Below are 25,907 nucleotides of genomic sequence, written 5' to 3'. Positions count from 1 at the left end.
AAATACTAATTAATTTTATTCATTTTTTTAACAAAAAAATTTTTTTTAAAAAATGAAGAGCACAAGTGCTGGACATGTTAACTCATAAATGCTTTTATTCATTTTGGGGCAATTTCCTCAAAATTTGGGAATGTTTATTGGAACTTTCTTAAAGGGCCGGCGCAGGTTTTGGACTTTGCTCTTCTGAACAGACCAGACTTGATACAAATGTATCCAGATTTTCAGATTGGAGCTCCTTGGAACCCCACCTTAAGATAACATTTTTGAGGGGACATACCCTCTATTAACCCTATACACACCATCAGTGTCGGACTGGGTTTCCTTAGGCCCACCAGAGAAAACAAATTCGGGGGCCCACTCTTCATTATCCCCCAGGACATATACTCTCGAAGACTCCAAATTGTGTTGTTTTCTGATGGACCTCTGGGGTTCAGTATTGGATTGAGTTAGGGCCCACCGGAGGATCCTCTGCGACTCTGGTGGGCCAGTCCGACACTGCACACCATAGTCACCAAAGTGGGTTGTCTTGTGCCGGACGTCTGGGGTAGAATACAGTTTTGGGTAAGAACCTTGGCCCACCGGGGGGTCCTCTAGTACCATCAACGCAGGAATATTTTCATAATTTTTGGATTAGATAAAAAAACTTTTGAGGGGTCCACCCTCTATTAAGCCCATAAAACCCATAGTCAACAAACATGGTTGTCTTCTGCTGGACCCCCGGGGTAGAACCTCAGCCCAACGGAGGAGCCTCTTGTACTGTCAACCTGAAATATTTTTGGATTAGATTAAAAACTGTTTTGGGGCTCCTCCTCCATTACCTCTATTGACCCCATAGTCACCACAGTGGGTTGTCTTGTGCTGGACCTCTGGGGTAAAATCCAATATTTGATTAGAACCTGGACTCGCGGAGAGATCCTCTAGTACTGTCAGCCCATGAATATTTTTGTAATTTTTGAATAAGATTAAAAACTTTTGTGGGATCCACCCTCTTTTAACCCTATAGGCCCCATAGTCACCAAAGTGGGCTGTCTTTTGCCGGACCTCTGGAGTAGAACACAGAATTGGGACACAATATTGGGACAGTATTAGAACTTTAGATCACCGGAGGACGCTCTAGCATTGCGACAGACCAGGAATATTTTTTTTTCTTATTTTTGTAATGGGTAGGATCAGAAGTTGGCAAACCAAAAAATTTTTTTAAAAAATGTACTTTTTTTTTTTTAACAAAATCTTGATGCCAACTGGAAAATCCTGCAGGGTTTCTGATAGCAATGGGGGAATTGAGAAGCCCACAATTAAGCATATGGGCATTAAGATAATTGTCAGATCTGTTGGCGGACATGATAGAAGACAGATTGGTACGAATCAGTGCGCTCTACTGCAGCACCCAGGGAGACAATTTGACGTTTTACCTGCCTGAGTTACTCTTCCATATTTGTCACTAAATGTGCAGCGCTGCAGCGAAGCGAGTGTTAAGTGCTGTGCACACAGCCGGGGATACACAGCTCAGGAGCTCCCTCTAGTGCATCACTGCTGTAACCACAGGGGAACCTACTGTACATTCTAGAATGTGAGCGTTCTACACGTCTATAACAATGTATCACTTTTTATTTTTTTTACCAAGTTCAAGATTTCTGCTTGATGTCCGTAAAAGAAAACATTGCCATTTACAATAAATAGGTTTCGTAGCTGAGGGTCTGTTGTAATTGCGCCAATCCTTTATTCTCCAGGCTTTATTCACGTTAGCTGAGGTCTCTGTTGTCAATTATGTCATTGGGTGTCATTAGTATTCGACGTTGCTGCACTTGCTGGTTTTGACTGTAACAAACCTTCAGAAATTTGGATTTTAAGGGGTTCTCCTTATATAAAAAAAAAAATCTGCTTTCTTCCAAAAACAGCGCCACACCTGACCATAGGCAGTGTGTGGTATTGCAACTAAGCTCCATTCATTTCTATAAAGCTGTGCTGCAATACCTGCACAAACCATGGCCAGGTGTGGCGCTGTTTTTGGAAGAAAGCCGCCACGTTTTTCAACCCCTTTAACCATTTAGATGTTATGCCAACAGTTTACATTCACCAGCAGAAAGAAGTCGCAAAGTAAGAAATTTTACTATAAAGGTAGCAATTTATTAACCCTTTTGATGTTTCCTTGCTAGGTGGGATCTCACAGGGAGGACAGTCTACGAGGGAGTCACTCACTTGTGCCAAATCAGGTGTCGGTGCCGCAGTTACCCGTACAGTCAGCCACGTCCCCCGACCTAAACCCCAGCCAGGATCCATATCGAGGTAATAACTATATCGCATTGGGAAATATACAAATTACTGTCACTTGAAGATGATCATAGATAGATCATAGGTGAGAGGAATGTTTATCTGGGAAAAGTGCATACAGTATTGGTTGTGCTGTTATAACAGAGCTGGGTTGGTCAATGTACAGGGCTACATACCAAAGCCTCTGCACAGACAGAAATGTTATTCTAGATTCCAATTGCCACCACTAGAGGTTGCTCCAGAGCTCACTGCATACATAATGAGGGCTTTATATCTATGTAAACAGTGAGCTCCCCTAGTGGTGACGACAAGGAAAATAGATTTTATAATTTAAAGGGAATTAATTAGTTCCTTTATTTTATATAGCACACACAGATTACGCAGCGCTGCACAGAGCAGCCCCTGTTCCCAATGTCGCTCACAATCTAATCAACCTACCAGTATGTTTAGGAGTGTGGGAGGAAACCAGAGGACCTGGAGGAAGTCAACGCAAACACGGAGAGAACATATAAACTTTTTGCAGATGTTGACCTGGATGGGACTTGAACCCAAGTACCCAGCGCTGCAAGGCTGTAGTGCTAACCACTGAGCCACCGTGCTGTTCTGATTTTGTAAATTTGCAGGCAGTATTTACTATAGTCCCTGGAGAGATCTGTAATCAGATCAGTGTTAGTAGTTGCAGGTCTTTGATATGGATTTATATTCCAGTATTGTAGCTTCTACAAGTGCACTGGGGGCGTGTCCTCACACCGCTGTGCTCTTAGCACTCTGCATTCAATTCTATATATTGTCCCCAGCAGGGCCGGTTTTCGACAAAATGGGGCCCTGGGCAAAACTAAAAGTGGGGCCCCAAAATATACCAATTTTATGAGCAGTCACAGTCAGTAAGAGGCTCCTTTATCCAATATTACAATAATAACACGTTGTAGTTACACCCAGTAGTAGGTAAGTATCTGTAATATGGGGCTGTAGGAGGATTATACAGGAGAGAGACAGATGAGAGGGAGATGGATGATAGAAGATAAATATGGAAGATGATAGATGTATAGATGCAGAAATATAAAGTAGATTATAGATAGATGATAGATAAATATGAGATAGATACAGGAGAAGAGAGATAGAAGATCGATAGATACATAATAGATAGGATATAGATAGGTAGATAGAAAATTTATAGATAAATATACTAAAAGCCAGATAGATACATTTATAGACAGATATATAGATAGAAAATAGACAAATGATAGGAGATAATAACTAGACACATAGATGATAGATATATAGACAGGAGATTGATGATCAGCATCTTCATCCAACGGGTATTAAAGGAGCAAAACATCCTCTGCCCACAAAAGTCCACATGCAGGGGGCCCATGTAGAACAGGGTGCCCTGTGATGCAGTTAAATACAAGGTATAAGTGCAGGACACAACCCCAGTGCACTTGAAGAAGCTACAATTCTGGGATATAAATCCATATATCACAGTCCTGCTGCTACTAACAACATACACAAAGGTCTGATTACACATCTCTCCAGGGATAATATCTTGCAGAGAACCAGGGGATTTGGAGTTTTTAAGAAAGAAACCTCTAGATATTATAATGTCCAGTCCTATTTAAAACAATATGGGGGTCATTTATCTTATTCCCCTGTCTCTGCGCTCTTTTTGTGCCTGTTGTGAGTCTATTTTTTGCACCTCATTTATCTTTGTTGCTTTGGCTCTTTGGTCAAATTTAGGTTTTTTTTCGTGCCTTATTAGGCGCAAATTTTAAGAAAGGCGAAATTTGTTGTGCAAATCATACCATTGCCTTTCCTAAGCACGGTCAGGACTGGCGTGTTATTGCACAATTATTTGCGCCCATATAGGTGCGATAGTATAATAAATTGGGTATAAACATCTGCAAAGAGGTGAAATGTAATGACAAATACAGCACACGGCGAATTGAGGCGTAACAGTCCAAAAAGGCGCAAAATAGACACAAAACAGCCATTACACGGCAAAAAGGTGCAAAAACACTAACGGCAAAGGGAAAAAAAAGATAAATGACCCCCTAAATCTAACATGACCTTATATTACTTATTGTAACGTCACGTGACATACTCAGCTCTGCTACATCCCTAATTCCTCCCCCGTCTCCATATTCCTGTAGACCTCACATATAACGCCGCGTTCTCTTGTCTTCTAGGCCTCTCAGCCGGTCTACAAGGACAGAGCGTGTCTCCGGGAAGCTCGGAAATCAAATCAGATGAAGAAGGAGACGAAAATCTTCAAGACTCCAAATCCGATGACAAGAAATTAGATGATGACAAGAAGGATGTCAAATCAATTACGAGGTCAAGATCTAGGTAACAGGATGTAGTAGTGTCGCTTCATTTAATTCCTTCACTGGATTTCGATGAAGTGAACAGAACGGATTATGGAGAGACCACGGATTTGTGTCCGCTGGTGGCGGATTTGCCTGGTGGAAGCGGAGGGTGTAGTATGTGCGCCCTCATGTCAGGCATGTACTGTCACATCCAGCACCGCGCTCCATTGTCACATGTGTCTATCCATCCGCCTCATTGTCAGATCTAATCCTTTTTGAAATCTCAGCTCCAGACTGATACATTGTAACAAACCAGCAGAGAGATCTGTGCAGCTGCTGCTGATGTGTTTAGCTCGCAGAGCATTGTCTAGACTGGATACAATTGTCTCCATTTAGAGGCAGTGGCCCTGTACATAGCTAGTCCTGCTCTCAGCTGAGAAGTGGAGACAATTGTATCCAGTCTAGACAATGCTCTGTGAGCTAAACTGCCTGGACTCCAGACTGATACATTGTAACAAACCAGCAGAGAGACCTGCGCAACTGCTGCTGATGTGTTCAGCTCAAAGAGCATTGTCTACACTGGATACAATTGTCTCCATTCAGAGGCAGTGACCCTGTACACAGCTAGTCCTGCTCTCAGCTGTTAAGTGGAGACAATTGTATCTAGTCTAGACAATGCTCTGTGAGCTAAACTGCTCCAGAGTGATACATTGTAACAAACTAACATCAGCATCAGGTGCACAGATATATCTTCTAGGTTTCTAAATGGTATCAGTGTAGAGTCCAGGCTGTTTAGCTCACATAGCATTGTCTAGCATTGATACAATAGTCTCCCTTTCTCAGCTAGGAGCAGGATTAGCCCTGTAGATCTGTGTAATCATATCTTTGTGTATGTTGTTAGTAGCAGCAGGACTGTGATATATGGATTTATGTTCCGTGATTGTAGCTTCTCCACCTACTAATGTGCTCTCAACTCTCTGCGGCCAGTGTTATGTTATGCCCCTGGAGAGATGTGTAATCATACCTTTGTGTATATTGTCAGTAGCAGCAGGGCTGTGATATATGGATTTAAATATTTCAGGATTGTGGCTTCTCCAAGCGCATTAATTAAGTGCATTAATTATACATTATCCTTTCCAAAACCCCTTTCCCCTGTTCTGATTTAAAGCTATAGCTTTTACTCAGAGCAGAGGGGAGGGGCACAAGAGAAGCGTAATGCTAACAGAGGAGAACACAGTAGTGTAAAGACACTCTTTAAGAAGCTACAATCCTGGAATATAAATCCATATTTCACAGTCCTGCTGCTATTAGCAGAATACACAAAGCTATGGTTACACATGTCTCCAGGGAAAATACATAGCACTAGATGCAGAGAGCTAAGAGCACAGCGGTGTAAGGAAACGCCCACAGTGCACTTGGAGAAGCTACAATCCTGGGATATAAATCCATATTTCACAGTCCTGCTGCTACTAACAGCATACACAAAGGTCTGATTACACATCTCTCTAGGGGCAACATATACGACTATCTGCAGAAAACTAAGAGCACAGCAGTGTGAGGACAGACCCCCAGCGGAGCTACAATGCTAAAATATACATTTCACAGTTCTGCTGCTACTAACAACACAGACATTGGTATGGTCAGGCTCACACCTTGCAGATGTTAGTGGGGGGAGTATAGGCCGCTATTTACACACTTCGAGTCCTCTACATCTCATGTTCTCTAAACTTTTTCTTCTTTTGCCTTCTTTTGGGAAAAAAAAATTCTAACAAAAACCTAATGTTTTTGAGGATCCCCCGAAGTTTCTTCCTTCTGGCAATCCCCCTTTACTATTTTGGGCTCAAAGCTCCCAGGACTCTTGGGTCAGCACCAGCACTTTTGTGCGGGTGTTACTTGGCACGGTTTCACTCCAATATTTTGGCACCGGCGCCACTTATGGGACGGCGCCGCTCTGTGGCACTTTTATCTGAAAGTCAAACCTGCGGCATGCTGGGTCACTAAATGTCAGACTAGAAATCCAACATCTGTAGCAAGTGTAGCGCCCCCCAGGGAGGCAGGACGGTACAACTTTGTACCCAGCAGGACCGCGGCGGCGGCGGCACAGTCTTAGACGCCCACGACCTACAGAGTCAGATGTTCATCCAGTATTAGCACTGTCACCCAGGGTTGTAGTGTCAGGGATTGTGGGTGTGTAGTATAATACTGATGTAGCAGAGCTGAGTTTGTCAGGTGAGGATTATAGTTGGAATCAAACCCAAAACTTGTCTGGGGCTCATCCTCTAGACTCCAAATGACATCATACAGGAAGGCAGGGATATCCATACTATGGTTGTGCAGCTGGGAGTTGTAGTCCTTATCCTGTCACTACACCAATGGAACGGAGTCTGCATATAGACACGGAGAGGAGGAGTTCATATAGATTTACATAATACAGAAATACAATATGTAGCGTACGGGATCCACCCTTTCCTTTCCAGTAGCTTGCGATTAGATGTTGCAGTGCGTTACAGTATTTAAGACAAATCACTTTGAGTCAAATGACAAATTCAGCTCTGCTGCATCTGTATGCTCTGAGGAATACGGAAGGCAACTGACACACGATGGAGCCGGTGCCGGTGCCGGTACCACGCGGTGCCCCGTTACTTGTGCAGTACATCTTTACATTGAGCGGAATGTGCGTTTGGTATACAATGTATCCAAAATACGATGGACCCTCCGAGTGGTTCCTCTCCATAATCAATGTGCTCAACCTGACGCTTCTTACTGAAAAATATCAAGTCGGGACTATGACAACACTTCCTGTACTCTGCCGCCTCATAGCAATTCCTTATTTCATTAAAAATATTTATTGAACCCGAGTAACGAATGTTGGAGAGTCCAGACAGGGAGTGTTGTCATGGGAGCACATACATTGTCTAACCTGTAATATTATGGCATGTTTATGATTGTTTTTGAAATGCCGTGTATGATAGTTATAAAGAATTTTTTCTGAAATTTCATAGTTTGTATGACAAAAGGGGTGTGGCCCTGTAGAAAGGGGGCGTAAACTAATGCACCAAATACAAAGTGTAAAGTACATCCAGACAGACTACGCCGGGTTTATCATACAGCATCAGCGACTTTGTCACATTGCTACATCTTTGGCCCCTCCCTTATACCACATGCCACACCTTTTTCCAAATAACCCCCCTCCCCCTCCTGCTGGACAAGTAGGAAATAGTCTAAAAAACTATAAATAATTGTGGTGCACAACATGTATGGCCAAAAGCCAAAAACAGGCACTCCCTCTTGGTGTGGAGGTGGTGTAAGGGAGGAAATAGTCACAGTTCCTGGGATGTTCCAGGAATTAAGACTATTTCAGGGCTTATATGGCAGTTGTTTAGGCCTAAAAGCACTTCTAATTCTGCCTCTAAGATTTCGCTATAATAAACTATAAATGTTACTATACCAGTTGTTATATCGCTTTACTCAGGGGTGCACCATCCATGATGAGAGTTGAGCCTCTTGCCTCAGGCAGCACCACATGCATTAAGATGGGGACAGCATTAGGGGTGCAGTCACCTGCTGTCTCTTTACATCCAATATGTGTGACTAAGAAAGTAACCTGGTATATTACTAGTCGTTGAGGCAACTCCCCTCAGGGTGTATGTTATACCATATATGTTACTTAACTGTGTTTTCATGTTGCTATCCTCTCCCTTTCATCTTCTCTGAGTATTTATTTCAACCTCTCCATTATTCCTCAGCAATAACGATGATGAGGATCTAACACCGGAGCAGAAAGCCGAGAGGGAAAAAGAGAGAAGGATGGCCAACAACGCCCGCGAGCGCCTACGGGTGCGCGACATCAACGAGGCCTTCAAGGAGCTGGGAAGGATGGTCCAGCTACACCTGAAGAGCGACAAACCCCAGACCAAGCTTCTTATACTACATCAAGCCGTAGCCGTCATACTCAGCCTAGAGCAGCAAGTCCGAGGTACGATACTGGAGCCAAATCTAGAAAAAATCTAGAGAATTGCTGCTGAATAAAATTTTGGTCAAATTTTGTGTTCACAACTTACCTTTGTAGAGGCCAGAGCTTTGATTTTTTTTATACGGGGTCTGCGACTGGCAGCCACACTCCATATACTGCAATCTGAAGCCCCCACCACTCTTTTGACCTACATGGAGCGATTGGCAGCAGTTGATTGGCAGCGGCTATCGGTAATCTCCATCAGCTCCGTACAAGTGACTGGAGCAGAATGGACATGCGTGGCCGTCTGCTCCTTTCATCTTGGGGAGTGACAAGGGGTCCGATGGAGGTACTTTGGACGCCATGGGACACCTCGTTATCCTGTGGATAGGGCCTTAATTGTTTGATTGAGAAAACCCCTTTAAATATAAAAGGACATCTCTGCTACGTACAATCCCTTTTTGTCAAGAAGTAGATTGTCTTACTTGGGCTCAAGGTTATCAGCTGAATTTTTGAGGAACGTAGCGGTAATTATTCGGTTTCCCAACAGCACCACCACAGGAGAGATTAGGTATTACACTTCCTGCTTTCATATCAATGGGATGCCTGTATAATGCTGAACAGTACAGAGTCCTCCAGAGAGACTTAGGGCTCCCTAATCGGATGAATGACACAATATTGGTTTAGCTGTGCAATCCCTTAAAATGTTTTAATGCTGTGAATTAATTGTATTTCTTTATTTATTTTTGCAGAAAGAAATCTAAATCCTAAAGCAGCATGTCTAAAGCGAAGGGAAGAAGAGAAAGTCTCCTCGGACCCTTCACCCTTGTCTCTTTCAGGACCCCATGTTGGAATGGGGGATGCATCAAATCATTTGGGACAGATGTAAAAAGGCAAGATTTACCAAAATATTTACAAAAATTCTCAGTACACTTATTCAGGCCTCTTAGACGAGACATTTGGGAAAAATGGGACCCATCATCTTTCTATTTTGATAAAAAGTTGGGTCAAACCTTGACACAAAAGAGAGGGGAATAATATTTCTTCTTTTGTCATGAGGTCTCTCCTAAAAATTGCTGTGATGGAAGCTTCATGTAAGTCACAGACACGCCCCCTCCATTGCTGCATTTCAGGGAAGTAAAGGGGGCGTGTCTGTGATTTATAGGAAGCTTCCAGAAGTAAGCTACAGTTTTTGGAGTGACCTTATGGGAAAGGTGAATTATGAGGAGCAGTGGTGGAGGGCATCAGGAATGTTGATTCCTTATACCTAATGTACACTCAAATCTTGTCTTCCAGGGAGAGGGTCACTTTAAAGTTATTGCTGAAAAAATGATTTTTTTAGATATACAGCGCCACACCAAGCCATGGTCAGTGGTGGTATTGCAACTCAGCTGTATAGAAATAAATGGAGATTAGTTGCAATACAATACACTACCCATGGTCAGGAGAGGAGCTGTTTCTGGAGGAAAGTAGCATTGTGTACTTCCTGTGGACAAATAACTGTCCCTGATCATGTGATGTCATACAGGTGCAGGGCTCATTATATCCCTTGTCATGTGACGTCACACAGGTCCACGGCTTGTTATATCCCTGGTCATGTGATGTCACACAGGTGCAGGGCTCATTCTATCCCTGGTCATGTGATGTCACACAGGTGCACGGCTCATTCTATCCCTGGTCATGGGATGTCACACAGGTGCATGGCTTGTTACATCCCTGGTCATGTGATGTCACGCAGTTACATGGCTCATTATATATCCCTGGACATGTAATGTCACACAGGTGCTCAGTACGTTACATTCCTGGTCATGTGATGTCACACAGATATAGGGCTCATTGGATCCCTGGTCATGTGATGTCACACAGGTGCACGGCTTGATATATCCCTGGTCATGTGATGTCACACAGATGCAGGGCTCATTATACATCCCTGGTCATGTGATGTCACACAGATGCATGGCTCATTATATGCCCGGTCATGTTATGTCACACAGGTGCACGGCTTGAAATATCCCTAGTCCATGTAACGTCACATAGGACAACAACTCTTATTCTCTCTCTCAACTCTTGTTGATCGATTTCTTTTAAAGCAATATGCCAAAATTTTTCAATTTGTGTTTTATTTATTTATTTTAATATCTTTTGACGGTGACTGTCTCCCCACTCCTCGCTAATGCTGAGTTTTCCTCTTTTCTGTCATTTCAGGTCCGAGTCTTTTTTTTTGCATTTCTTCATTTAGGCAAGAAGCCACTTCCTTAACAGCTGTATTATCTTAAACCCACGATAAACATTTCTCCCGTGACCCTTTTTTTTTTTGTAAAATAAAACCAGACAAGTCTGAGTAGATATTATGCATTACAGACGCATTCCCTACACTAGAAGAAGGAGGACTCTCCACGTATCCCGCAGAATGTTCGGAGCAGTACGTCCCAGTGACAGTGAATGGCAATCTACTCCACGCCGTGGATCAATGCATTTGTGCCTAAACTTTTGAGAAAAAAAAAAATATTATGAATTTGTAAGCCTGGAAAAAAAAAAAAACCTATTTAATTTAAAAATTGTATACTTGCAATAATAAAAAAGTGTACTTCGGGGGGGAACAAAAAAAAACAAACAACAAAATAACAAAAAAAAAAAAGACAGTTTTTGTTGGTGTTCAAATTCCACAGGTGTTTATATTTTCTGGAAAAGCAAAAATAGGGGGCGGAGGGAGGTCGAGGGCATCGACATCCCAGAAATTTACAAAAACCAGCAAGTGTCTGATTAAGAAAACGGAGGGGGGGTAAAAAAATTCAAAAAAAGTGATGATATTAGCCATTCCTTAGGGTAGGAGGAACAGATGGATCTAATAGACCTATGACAAATATATAAATATATATAAATATATATATGAAAATGTAGTGATATGGTAAACTTTGGGTCATTTGTTTAAAAAATAAAAAAAATTGTTTTCGCTCCTGTATAAATAATAATGATGAATAACTTTTTTTTTTCAAAAAGTTTTTACTGTAAATAGTTTTTTTTGTGCGTCTTTTTTGTCCCTTTAATTTTTTTTTTTCCTCCTTTTCTTGGGTTTTGTGACTTTGTCGTGTGAACTCTGTGGGGGGGGAGGTGATGCAGGAGAATTACGCTGAGCCTATAGTTGCTTCTCAGTCATTATTACAGAGTTGTTATTCCAGTCTATGGTAATGCAGGTCTTAAGACATCGTGTACATAGTGCAGGCAGCAAAAAATAAAAAAAAAATGTAAAAAAAATAAAAAAAAAGAATTGGCAACCCGAGTTTTGCCAAGCTGCACATTTGAGTCTATTCTGGGATTTTTTCATAGGTACAAGGTTAGAATGCTACAAAATGTTACCACTGTGCCTTCCAATGTTTGTATCATCATTAAGGAAATAATAATTACAAAAAAAAAAAAAAAATACATGAAAAAAAAATGTAAGAAAAAAAAAATTAAGTGGCTGTGATATAGCTAATCAATTACAAGTGTTAACTACATATGTAGCTAAAGCCGTATGCAACGAGAATTTTTTTTTTCTGGGTGTGGTCCGAATATTTGATAGGTGTCTACTTGGATAATCGTGTGCTTGACGACCACTTGCTGCCAATAGCAAATTGATGGCCCAACTTTACGGCCTACCGTATGAGTACGCCACCATTGTCTACATTTTTTAGGTTTTTGTGGGCCAGTATGAATGTGATATGCTTTTGGGATTTTTTTTATTTTAACAGCTTGGCTTCACCTTCCTTGCCAAGAGATATCGGCATGTACTGACCTGCCTACCACTACGAGATTCTACGAGATGCAGTATACTGTATATACTGTCCTTATCACTAGGCATTCGTTCAATTAATTTTTTTTTTGCTCCAATTTTTTTTTTTATATTCCAGCCACACAAACTTGGCATGTATTAAACTCTGTCCCTCGTTTTAAGTAGGATTATCACTATTGAAAAAGCCCTACCACGGTCTAAACGTCCATCTGTTCTCCAGCTATATACATTCATTTGTAAATCTTATGCAACAAATGACAAAAACGTATCATTATTTTCAAAAATTGTGTATGTAAAATTTATATTTTTACATGTAGACTTGTTATTATGTGTTGCAATATGTTGTATTGGGATTTTTTTTTTTACATTTTTTTGTGATCGACAAAAAAAAAATCCAACTTTAGAATTGAGTCTTCGAAAAGATATGCTACAAAATTATTTTTTAGGGGGTTTTTTTCGTGTGTTTTTGTTTCCTTTAATGAACAAGACTGACACTTTCCTTGTAATCATTTCATATCTTTCATATGTATGACGAAAATCTGTAAATATGTTAAATGTGGGGGGGGGAATGAGATGTCGTCATCGGTTTATACATTTCTTTTGTAAATGTGGAGGTGGATTAGGGTTGTTTGTACATTACATTATTAAAATTCAATGGGTTGCTTTTTATATATACATTATATGGCCTAGCCCTGTTATCAGCCAATTCCTCCTTGCCTGTGATGTAATTTCATTTAACTAAAAAAAAAAAAAAAAAATTGTACATTGTATTCTGATTATTTTTCTGTTTTACATTTGCACAGGTTATAACCTATTGATCATTTTATTCCAGAATAAATATGGGGTTGAAAAATAAAATAGCTAAAAATATCTACACAGTAGAACATCACAACCCTTTTGGTGCTTTTTTTAAAAAAAACTTTGAATTATTTTGAAATTTTAATTTGAACAATCTGGAGGGGAAAGGATTACAAAATACAAAATGATAGCGATTGGGGCGTGAGGACTGTGTAATCGAGCAAATATATACATGAACAGTTATGTAAAACTATTTGACAACATAAAGTGGTGCTTCTATTTTTAACTCAAAATCGATGTGAATGCTTCTTTTTCCAACCTTCAAATACTGTGTCTGTCTTCTCTGTTTTATTGACACTTAAAGAGTAATTCCAAATTCAAACCGCAGTTAAAAAATGTAATTTGATACTTTAAAAGTCCTTAAACTCATTTAATTATTTTTAATTTTTTTTCTTTTTCAAAAATGTATAATTGGCTTCTTTATATGACTCATCAATTAAAGCCAGCAGAGGCATAACCTGGGTCATAGGTATGATGGCAACTCTGCAATCATCTTTACCTTAAATGAATAGTTCCCCCTCTATCTGTGTTAAGTACACTCCCAAAAGTTAACTGTCCAATAACATTCAACATTCCACTATTAACAAGGCAACTATTCTTCTGCCTAGCCAGTTCCCCAACCTACTGAGTAATGAAAGGTTTACTGGTTGTGGTCTTATGATTTAACTTTAAGGAGAAGTAATGGGGTCTTCAACTAACCCTGATAAGGCCATACAAGTAGCAGATAATTCACTGGACGTGGTGTTAGGATGTATTTTTAAGGGGTGTTAATATGGTCTTCAACTACCCCGATAAGGCCATACAAGTAGCACATAATTCACTGGATGTGGTCTCATGATGTAACTTCCGGGGTGTGTAATGGGGTCTACAACTACCCCTGATCAGGAAATAGGAATGTAGGAGTGTCATGGGAGGTCCAGATGGAAAAGAGAAACTTACAACACCTCTACTTTTGCTTTAAAATCAATATAGCTGACTTCCTCAACGTGTGTTTTTTTTTAAAAATTTTAATACGATCCACCTCCACATTGAAATCAGGATTTGTTTCACCCAACACACATTCCGTCTTACGGAAGGAAATTCTTTGCGACTTTCTTTCATGCTGGCGCAAAGAACAGGTAAATGAATATAACTGTTAACCCAACCAGCAATGCAACTTGTACTGGTTCAGTCTTCCAATTTCCCATCCTTTTTTAATTTTGTTTTTGGAGGGGAGGTGGATAGAATGAAACCTTGAAGGTGCAAAAAAGTTGAATTTTGCCTTGTTAGGCAAGTATAGTATTCTATGTGTCATAAGCACCGAGTGGTACCGCCCCTGAGGAACACAGTAACGCAACGGAACAAAGAAGCACAACTGAAAACTGGAACAAAAAATTTCAAGATTGAACACCGTTCCTGGCATCTTGTGATACCCAGCCTTTGTGTACCCCTCAATCTTTGCCATGAAGGACTTGGAATTGATGCATTTTTGTGCAGTGCTGGGCTGTTGATATTCATTTCAAGTATTATAGACATATGTAATGGTGAAAAATTATGAACTGTGGCCTTTTTCATTGTTACTTGTAATGCAATTCAGTAAAGATAAGGAAAGAAAGCGGAAAATTCACCATGTATCAGTGCCTGGCTTTTATTATAATGTTACTTTTGACTAGTGCTCTTTTTGCTATACAAATAGACTGTAGTTCTCCCTAAAGCATAAAAAATAAAAATAATAAAACAAAAAATACATTGGCTTACATTATAAAAAAAAAAAAGTTTTTTCTGTTTCCCTTAAAAAAATGTTTACCATAAAAATTATGGAGTTGCCCGATTCTGAATATTTCTCCATACATTTTGGAATCACCAACTCCAAAAAATCATATACTTGCTTTACTATTTATACATTTCTTGTTCTCGTGTTACAAAAGATGAAAGTGTACGGTGGTTCCCTATTTTGTTTTCTGAATTTTTTAATTTTTTTTTTTTAATTGGTCGCAGGGGGACATTTAACAATACATGAGAAAAATGGAAAAAAATTAGAAAAAAAAAAGAAAAATAAATAAAAGAAAAATAACAGTTACACTTTGTTCTCAATGTGTGGCTGAGTGCCTCGACTTTTTTTTCATGTTTTGGTGTGGTTCTGATTTGTAGAAGTGTCCAAACAGGTTGTGTGCTGGAGTTTCTTTGAGAAAAAAAATGCACAGCTTAGTGTAGGCCATTACCTGTCTCTCAACAGTAGTTATTCAATGCAGCCATGTACATAACCGTTATGTAGCAATAAATGTGCCATTTTTATAAACCTTTTCGATGCCTCCTTTCTTGTATGTGTGTGAGAATTTAGCTTTTTTTTTTAATTGTGTATAAAAAAAAACAGCTAAAAATATAGGCTCAAAGCATAACAGTAAAGTTATAAACATTTTATTAAATTCTGATAAGTGATTCCCTCTTTGAAAACAAACAATGTCCATATTGTGCTGCTCACCCTTTTCTTTCCAAAAGTTAATTGGGCGACGACTAACATCTTTCTGTACTTGCCCTGAAGTTGAGTCTAATTCAATCTGCTCACAGATTCCATGATGCCCTGTGTTCTCTATCAAAGTAATTTAGCATGAAATCTACACAATCTATACAATCCCACAAGTAAATCCAGTTTACACTGCACAGTGCACATACAGAATGTATATGGTGACTAGCCTGGCAGCTTCCATCACATGGAGGAGCAGGAACATGTAATAAGTGGAAGAAATCATAAGTAAACCAGTTACATTAAGTCTATAGCCTGTGCTGTGTGAGCACTAAGGGTCAATAGCTTCTCTGCACAGAGCATGAAGTGCTGAGTACAAGGTGGGGGAAGGTCTGCAGCATGAAGTGAGGAAAGAGATAGAAAAAGTTTTGCAGAATCACAGACTTGGATGGGAGAACTGATCAGGAACAGGGGAGATCTTGTACCTCACTATTCTGTGTAGAAGACATCGGTATCCACAGTCCTGAACACATCCAGCTCTGCTACATACACAGAAAGTTCTGTCACATGTGAGAAGGGAGCAACAGCCCCTCCCCTCTTGTGAAACCGTGGATCTTTTTATCAGCCGGATTCATAGGGCTTGGCAGCACAGACAGAGGAAGGAGCTGCTTCAGAACTGAGATAATCTGAGGGGTAAGGCAAATAAACTGCTGGATAACAGGTAACAAAAGTAATAGGCAAAATTGTTCTACATCCCAAAAGCTATTTATTTGTGGTAAAACACTTCACAGTTGTTCTTTAAAGGAAATCTACCACCAAAATCCACCATAATAAACCAGGGACACTTACTCATATATGCAGGAAGCCTAACTGTGGTAATCTTCTTATATTTGTTATCCATGGCTGAAATTAGTTTTAGAATTATGCTAATGAGCCAGAAGGGCTATGGGGGGCATTGCCAAAGCTCCTCTGTGCTTTAGCTTCACAGGCTGTAATACAGTCCTCCCCCACTATGTGAGATCATAGCAGGCAGAGGGTGGAAGTACTAAGGAAGCATTGAGGAGTATGAGACGTGCTCCTGCACAGTGTAATAGCCTTTGCTACTGCATGGGGTAATACCCCAGAGCCCTTTTGTTCCATTAGCATAATTTAAAAAGTCGATTGGATCTATGAGTAAGTGTCCCTGGTTAATCATGTTTAATTATAATGGTAGATTTCCTTTAATTTTATTAGGGTTTTACAACATGGGTGGGGGTTATAAAAGCTAATTATCCTGCTCCGACTACCTGTTCAGTCTGTTGATATGCCTGGTTGGGGAAACTGTTAGATGTCATCAGTCTTGCTGCTGTAACAGATGGGGGTCAGTGGACCAAAAAAAGTAAAACCACTGATGTCCGTTGTCCAGTCTTGTTACCACCATCACAACTGGGAGTTTCAAAAACTTACCAAGGGGTAAGTAATCAGAATTGGGAGAAGGGTAAGTAGCTTTATACTTTCCTGTGCCCCTCTGTCTTGACCAACCCCCAGAGAGCTCCATTTAACGTGGAAAACCCCTTTAAGCCCCTGGCCCCCTATATTATATTATGTACATAGTCCAATAACGATATAATTTATAGAATTGTTTTCCTTTCCTGTTGTACAAAGACAATTTGTGCCAAAGGATCTTCTACTTCCTCCAATAATTCCACATTTTTGCATTCCCACACAGTTGGAATTTTGCCTCTAGACCTTGTAATTCTTATTAAATAGGAGTCATTACCTCTGAACCCCAAAATGGTAACAAACCTTCCTACTGTCCAGAGGATGATGCCATAGTCTCTGTCCCAGCCAAGGCCCGCCCACCTGACACTCACCTATACACAGCCTACTTAGCACATCAGGTGCTAAACCTAACAGCAGTAGTTGCTTGGGAATGATGGAGGCTGTCGAAAAAATCCAACTGCATCTAAATCATTATATTGATCTATATTTAAAAAGGGATAGGCTTTGGATCAGGACAGGGGTGAACATAGCCTCCCTGGTGCCTGAGGCGAATATAGAAAAATGCCCCCTTGATCAAGCATTGTCCCCTGCCTATGTAGACATTATAGGTCTGTAGAGATGCAAGTGTGGAAAAGGCAATGGCTAAGAGATCCTTTATCTGTTTAGTAATTATTGTAAATGGATTCTCATGTAAGTGGCATGTCTTGCTTTGTAGTGGCTTATTGCCCCCCTTCCCTCCAGGCGGTGGTCCCGCCTGAGGCGAAAAGCTCAACTTGCCTCATGGAAGGTGCACCCCTGATCAGGATAAAAACTTACTTACATTTTTCCAAATAGTTTCTTTAATTGCAAGAAATACAACTTAAAGCCAAACAAATCAAAGAAGGTAGATGTAATTATTACACTGCAAGTATATGTGCCCCTTCTTCTTCACATTTATTCCACTATTTTTGTGCCCCTAATGTTACTTTTGCTTCTTGATACATTGTATAGAGGGTTATGAAGGGCAGTATTTATTCCAAAAATTTCTGTTCAATAACATTAATTTTGCTATACGTTTACTTTACCTGAATTTGAAACATGGATAGGGATGAGCGGACCGTTTCAGGTTCTGCTGAATATCCATATTTTTGCTGTAAGTTTTCTTCATCTTCATTTTAGACATGGACACATGCAGCTTTGTGTTTGTCAGACTACTCTCCTCCTTTCGTGGGAATTCTTCACCTTTTATGTTGAATCATTTTATTGAACATTGTTAAACAAGAACTCACATAACATTAGGCAGAAGCCAACATTAATTAATGCAAAACTTACAATGTGTGGTAAACATAAGCATATATCCAGGTCACACCTTATGTCCCCTGTGGGGTCCCGGATGAGTATAATACCCTTCCAGATGGAGAAGGGAGCGGTTTCTACATTTAAACTCTGAAGAGTACCCATCATTTGACCGTTGCCTTCCCATCCCTGATAACATGTCTGCCTACTCCGTTCCGGGTATTGTAACAGTTTAGTTTCCTAAGTTGTAGGGAACTGCGCTCCTGGAATGAGCATATTAATAAGACTAAAACACAAAACTCGACAAGACAAATACATGAACAGATACAAAAGGGATAAAATATGCAAGGGGGGAGGGAGGGATCCTGTGGGGCGTGTTTCGTATAGTGGAGAGAGAAGCATCAAGGGGTTCCCCGTTCTCCGCAGAGAGGCTATGTATAAATACAGCTATAAGAGCTCTAGGGCAGTCTATCCTGGGGCCTGTTCTTCAAAGAGGGCCTTGAAGTCCTGAGAGTCCCTAAAACTTTTCATGGCTCTCAGGTGTTAAGATAGCTAATTCCTCCATGCGGAACAGGTGAGACATTTCTGTGGCCCATTGAGCAAGGGAGGGACATGTGGTGGACCGCCAGTGGCGCGGTATTACCGCCCTGGCTGCAATCAAACAAAAACGTAGTAAGTCCTTCTTTTGAGCTCCGATTTGGCCAGGGAGCACTGAGAGAAGGGCCACATCCGGGCAAGCAGTCATTGTTTTGCCCGAAATTTGCCTGTATATGTTGAACACCTGGCTCCAGAAGGGTTTAAGAGCTTCACAGCTCCACCAGATGTGTAGCATATCTCCTTTATCAGTTCCACAGCGCCAGCACACATCCGAGACCGAGGGGAAGGCTAGGTGCAACACTGTCGGCACCCGGTACCATCGTGCGACTATCTTATATCCCTTTTCCTGTGCTGAACAAGCGGAGGACATCTTGGGCCACATTTATCACTTTTGTGGGCCTAAGTGTAGTAGTTGCGCCTAAATTCGGGCGCACTGTTTTGCCAGAATTATCACAAGCTACAACCATCTGTGATAAGTATATTTTCTGCCTCTTATTAATCACTTTACTTTAACACAGTTTAGGCGCAGTTTAGGCGCAGTTTAGGCGCAATGTTAGATTCGGGCAGTTACATGTGATCCTGCTACAAGCTCCTCTCTGCTTCTCCCACAGCCCAGAATGAAGATAACACTCACAGCAGCACCCAGGTGTGTGACACCCAGCACCCAGTGACCTCCTCAGCAGCACCCAGGTGTGTGACACCCAGCACCCAGTGACCTCCTCAGCAGCACCCAGGTGTGTGACACCCAGCACCCAGTGACCTCCTCAGCAGGGGCTTCTCCTGGAGGGGATCCCCCAGTGCTGGTCTCCTGCTGCACCCCTGTAATTCTGCACAATATCCCCCTCAGACACTGTGCAGAATTACATGGGGGACACTTGTTTGTAGTATCTGCAAGCTTCTGCAAACTTGTGCAAACTTGTGCAAACTTCTCTTGCTCTTGCTGTGAGCTCAGCGTTTTGCAGAATATTTTGTAAATAGAAGGTGATGAACTGTAAATAGTCTGCAGCTCCTGTCTGTAATGTATCTAATTGTATCTATTATCTCTTCTAGTGTCTGCAGAGTATCTCATGTATCTATTATATGTTCCAGTGTCTGGCTGAGCTTTGCTGCTAGAAATGAGCTCTTCTGCAAAGGGGCTCAGTGCTTTCTTCTCAGATAACGCCACCTTCGGGCTGGAGTGTTTTTGCGCCCGTTTTTGCGCCTAAATGCAAAAGTCGCACGTGATGAATATCATTAGGCGCAGCAAAACATCTGGAATTGAACGATAGATGAGGGAAAGGTGGTTATTTTAGCTGCGCGGCTAATTTGACGTTTAATCGCAAAAATGGCGCAAAAACGGTGCGCCTAAACGAAAAGGCGCAAAAACAACAGAAAAAACAAGTGATAAATGTGGCCCCTTGTGCGTAAAAAGGAAAGATTTGTCCCAGTCTTCCTGTGACAAGGGGGTTCCCAGCTCGCGTTCCCAGCTCCTGACATATGGGAGTTCTGAGGTCTTGGAGACATCCGTCAAAATAGAGTAGATTTGGGAAATGGCATGTGGTGGGGCTGCGTCCAATCGGAATAAACCCTCAAAGGCTGTAAGGGAATCGGTGAAAGTCGCCGAGTCTCCTGCCCCCGTTATAAAGGACCTATTCTTCACCTTTTAAATGCTTTCTGTTCCACCCCGTCTACGCGTCACTATGGCTAAGGAGTAATTTCCGAAACATGGTTGTTAACCTTACCGAATTAAAAGTTAGTTTTTAATGTTTTTTCTAATACAAACATTTTTTGGTACATTTTTTGCATCAACGCCGGAGCTTCCGTTTTCATTGTGAATTTTTATGCCTCGGAGCAGCCCAACTTTCGATCTCCGTGCCATTGATCGGCATGCGGCATGCTCTATCTTGGTGAGCTGCAACATATTTTTCTTTTTTCATTTTCACTGAGTTCAGCCGAACCTTGAACCAAAGTTTGATTCAGGTACCTGAACACCCACTGATAACACCTACGATTGGTTCTAGCACCGGTCCTGGGTGTTAGGAATGTTGCTCCTCGTGATTTACATTTAACGTTTAAAGAGTTAAAACCCCTGATCGGTTCCAGAACCAATCACAGGTGTTACCCGTAGGGGTGAATACAAATGCCAAACCTGAACCCCTAGCTGGAGTCCAGAAACCAATGCTTATCGCGTAGTTGGGGACTGTTTAACCCAAGACCCAATCAAGTTTTTTGGTAGAGCGATTTATAGAATGTAACACTTACAATATTACTTTATACTTAAGCAGCCTTCCCCAAACCATGAGTATCGAATTGTTGTCTTCAGCCTATTCCTGAGGGTTTTTGGCATGGAACTTTCCGGAAATATTTCGTAATGACCTGCTTTGTGATGACAGCACACGGATAACCCAAATTCTGATAATATATAATGATAATGATAGGAAATGCCAATGTAGAAATAATAGCAGCTTGTAGTTCTCTGGTAACAGCCGATGTATAACCCTGCAAACGGCTGGAATTGAAGAGACTTTTCAATCTGAGATAAGCTTAAAGACTCGCTAATCCCCAGAATCTCCGTAAATGTAGAGTATTTGTCTGTTGTTGGACGTCTACAAGCTGTTTAGATCCTTCCATAAAGCAAGATGTCATTTGTATAGAGAACGGACCAACCTTCCGGATAAACTGAAGGATGAAACCACAGAGTTTACTCAGGGTCCGTGACTTAAAGGAGAAGTATCAGTAGTCTGTTGCATGATTCCGTGTTCACAATGAGCCATCGGTAAGGTCTTGTAGTAAACGTTCCATAGGTCCCATTGTATGGAGATTGTGGGGCTCATTGGTCCTGTCGCGATCCAGCGGCGCGTTCTCCGACGAGGATCTGGGTCACTAAGGTCGTGCGCCCAATGTCCATTAGGTGTCACTGCTGCGCCGAGGTCTGCCGGAGTTCACCATCGTATTCCTTGTGCATGTGTGTGTCAAGCGACACTTTATTTTTTTAAATAGCGCAATTTTTACGAATCCGTCGGGTTTTCCGACGGCCACGCCCCCGTTTTTCGTCGCATGCAAGCCGGCGCCAATGCATCACTATCCGATCGCGTGCGGCAAAAACACGGGGCAATTCGGCACAAAACTGTAAAATTCGGAAAACCCGCCGGAAAAACGCGATTCAGACCCTTATTAAATGTGCCCCTGTATGTCCTTGTTATAGTTGCTGCCATATTTCATACATCCATTGATGCAATTACATACCAAAAAGAAGACTGTCATCCAATCTATTGCGACAGAGATTAGAAATGAGCAAAAAATGATGAGATCAATGAGAAAAACTGCATCAATTTTCCATTTATCATCCCATGAATGAAACAAAACCTTTATATTCCCATCTGTGGTTTCCAGCTAAGACAATAGATGTTCTCCATGACATGTCTGCTGCACTGTATTCAAAGCCCCATCAGACAATGGGACAACAGATCTCTCTTCGGCATGTTGAAGAGGATATTGCCATAATGGATAATAGCTGATACATTTTTGGACAAAATCACAAAGTAGATGTATTTTCTTTTAGAATCTCCATGTCAATGCTGGACATTAGAATCAACAGCAGCTTCATTGGGAATAAAAACTGAGCTCTGAACTTGTAGCTGCACGTGCAGAAGTGAAAACCAACAGTATGTGAGAATAAGCAAAGAGATGTTGAAATAAGCAAAGTGCACCCCAAACCTTTGGATCTATAAAGAGACATAGATTGAAGCATTTTAGGTATGGCCATATATAGTCAAGATTTATCTCCACCCTCTTATACATTTTTATATATAAGGGGCCAGATCTATCAAGGTGTTTCGCCTGAAACAGGTGCACAAGCTGAGATGTAGTCACAATTCTCCATGCAGTGGTGGGAATTGTGACTCCTCCACCCTTTACTATGGTTGGTAGGGGAGGGGGCAGTGCTGGGTCGTGCAGTGGGCAGGCACCTCCGCACTCCCTATAGCCTGCACCCATTCAAGCGCAGTCTATTGGGCAATTCTAGTCAAGACGCTGCAGCCCGACATAATTTATCAGGAAGATGGAGCCTCCTGGTCGATCCGGCATGTTCCGGGGATGGGGGCACCATCATATGTTGGCGCACTTAGAGTCAGAATATAATATACGTGCCCATAGATGTTGATGTAAGAAGCATTAACCGAGTGTTTTGACTGTGTCATAATAAGGGAAGGAGAGCTGATACAAAGCCAATAACTCCAAGTCCTGCTGTCCCTGCCAAATTGATGAACACCCTAGATGATGGCCCCCAACTTGGCGACATTCCCTACACTGTATAATGTGGGAGATATGCTTCGGATTTCACTTCTCCCAAAATCAGCTCGAACAGAGAGGGTCAGAGTGAATAGTAAGAGGAACATCGGGGTGAAAGACTAGATAGCAACGTAGCTCAGAATCAGGGGGCAAAGGGTTGTTAGGAAACATAGCAATAGGTCAAATAACAATAGACTAGGTCAAGCAACAAAAACATTACTAGTAGGAACAATGAAAAAAAATCACTGGCAGAGAAATCCAGCCACAATGATAGCTTTATGGCAAAATAATAAGAAACGGAGACCCACCTGAGTAAAGTGCTTATTTTAACCCTTGCCTACCTTTCAGACCAGTGGCCGTACGAAAACCTGACGGATTCGGAAAAACCGCCACATTTAAAAAAAGGGTCGCTTGACACGCGCTTGACTGCACCCGGTCTGGCTTGGCTTACTCCAGTGCACTCCAGTGCAGAACTTCAGCACAGCAGCGACACCTGGTGGACGTCAGAGGGACTACCTTAGTGAATCCCGGCAGAACACGAATCCTCCGTAGAGAACACGCCACTGGATCGCGAAAGGACCGGGTAAGTAAATCTGCCCCATTATATGAGGTCAAGTGGGTCCGAAATCTAAGATAAAAACACTATTATATTTCCAACTATTATTATTAAGGGCTGACCCTCAATCACTGCATGTAAATGGAGCAGTTGTCTGCTCTCCCTGCTCCTTGCCCCCCCCGGGGATCCCTCTCTCCAGTTTCTCCTAGCAGCTCCGTCGTATCACTGACCTCCTCTCACATCTACTTATAATCCAGTTTTTTTTCACTTATTTTCTACAAACTTTTTTCTTTTTCCTTCAAAAGGCAAAGCACAAACACTTCAAGGAGAAATTGCCAAAAAATCCCTTAGATCACAAGGAATAATCTGCCACCTACAAAGGCAAACAAACAGTCTGTTCCCTTTAATCTCTGCGCAGAAACACATGTGCGAAACGTGGAATTTACAAAACTGGTTATATTTGGCTGAAATGTCCGGTTCCTGTTTCCACATTACGGTGGTGATCTGAGGTCTTACTCCGTCACTGTAATGGACTCTTTACTTCCAGGAGGCTCCGAGCTAAAGTCATAAGCACACAATAGATTAATCTACATACACATTACACCCAGCTATGACATCATCTATTAGTGATGTAATGATGGGTCAGTGTTATCTATATAGAGGTCACTGTACAGGGAGGAGGAGGAGATAAGCTGTGACATCATCTGTTGTCAGTAGTGATGTAGTGATGGGTCAGTCTTATCTATATAGAGGTCATTGTACAGGGAGGAGGAGGAGATAAGCTGTGACATCATCTATTGTCAGTATTGATGTAATGATGGGTCAGTGTTATCTATATAGAGGTCATTGTACAGGGACGGGGAGAGGATAAGCTGTGACATCATCTATTGTCAGTAGTGATGTAATGATGGGTCAGTGTTATCTATATAGAGGTCATTGTACAGGGAGGGGGAGGAGATAAGCTGTGACATCATAAATTGTCAGTAGTGATGTAATGATGGGTCAGTGTTATCTATATAGAGGTCATTGTACAGGGAGGAGGAGGAGATAAGCTGTGACATCATCTATTGTCAATAGTGATGTAATGAGGGGTCAGTGTTATCTATATAGAGGTAATTGTACAGGGAGGAGGAGGAGGAGATAAGCTGTGACATCATCTACTGTCAGTAGTGATGTAATGATGGGTCAGTGTTATCTATATAGAGGTCATTGTACAGGGACGGGGAGGGGATAAGCTGTGACATCATCTATTGTCAGTAGTGATGTAATGATGGGTCAGTGTTATCTATATAGAGGCTATTGTACAGGGAGGGGGTGGAGATAAGCTGTGACATCATCTATTGTCAGTAGTGATGCAATGATGGGTCAGTGTTATCTATATAGAGGTAATTGTACAGGGAGGGGGAGGAGATAAGCTGTGACATCATCTATTGTCAGTAGTGATGTAATGATGGGTCAGTGTTATTTATATAGAGGTCATTGTACAGGGAGGAGGAGGAGATAAGCTGTGACATCATCTATTGTCAGTAGTGATGTAATGATGGGTCAGTGTTATCTATATAGAGATCATTGTACAGGGAGGAGGAGGAGATAAGCTGTGACATCATCTATTGTCAGTAGTGATGTAATGATGGGTCAGTGTTATCCATATAGAGGTTATTGTACAGGGAGGGGGAGGTGATAAGCTGTGACATCATCTATTGTCAGTAGTGATGTAATGATGGGTCAGTGTTATCTATATAGAGGTCATTGTACAGGGAGGTGGAGGAGATAAGCTGTGACATCATCTATTGTCAGTAGTGATGTAATGATGGGTCAGTGTTATCTATATAGAGGTCATTGTACAGGGAGGGGGAGGAGATAAGCTGTGACATCATCTATTGTCAGTAGTGATGTAATGATGGGTCAGTGTTATCTATATAGAGGTCATTGTACAGGGAGGGGGAGGAGATAAGCTGTGACATCATCTATTGTCAGTGGTGATGTAATGATGGGTCAGCATTATCTATATAGAGGTCAGTGTACAGGGAGGGGGAGGAGATAAGCAGTGACATCATCTATTGTCAGTAGTGATGTAATGATGGGTCAGTGTTATCTATATAGAGGTCATTGTACAGGGAGGAGGA

General features: G+C 41.5%; 1 protein-coding gene across 1 annotated transcript; it reads left to right on the top strand.

Moving 5' to 3' along the window:
- Window positions 1-1,340: 1,340 nt before the first annotated feature.
- On the top strand, window positions 1,341-11,501 carry LOC140063915 (transcription factor 4-like). The gene is made up of 6 exons (XM_072128048.1): window positions 1,341-1,358; window positions 2,157-2,286; window positions 4,458-4,617; window positions 8,324-8,553; window positions 9,282-9,422; window positions 10,735-11,501. The coding sequence occupies exons 1-5, from the start codon at window positions 1,341-1,343 to the stop codon at window positions 9,416-9,418; spliced, it is 675 nt and encodes a 224-aa protein (XP_071984149.1). The 3' UTR covers window positions 9,419-9,422; window positions 10,735-11,501.
- The last annotated feature ends 14,406 nt before the right edge of the window (window positions 11,502-25,907 follow it).

This window comes from Engystomops pustulosus, chromosome 1 (assembly GCF_040894005.1).
Source record: "Engystomops pustulosus chromosome 1, aEngPut4.maternal, whole genome shotgun sequence".
NCBI lineage: Eukaryota > Metazoa > Chordata > Amphibia > Anura > Leptodactylidae > Engystomops > Engystomops pustulosus.
This window is presented reverse-complemented; position numbering and strand designations above follow the sequence as displayed.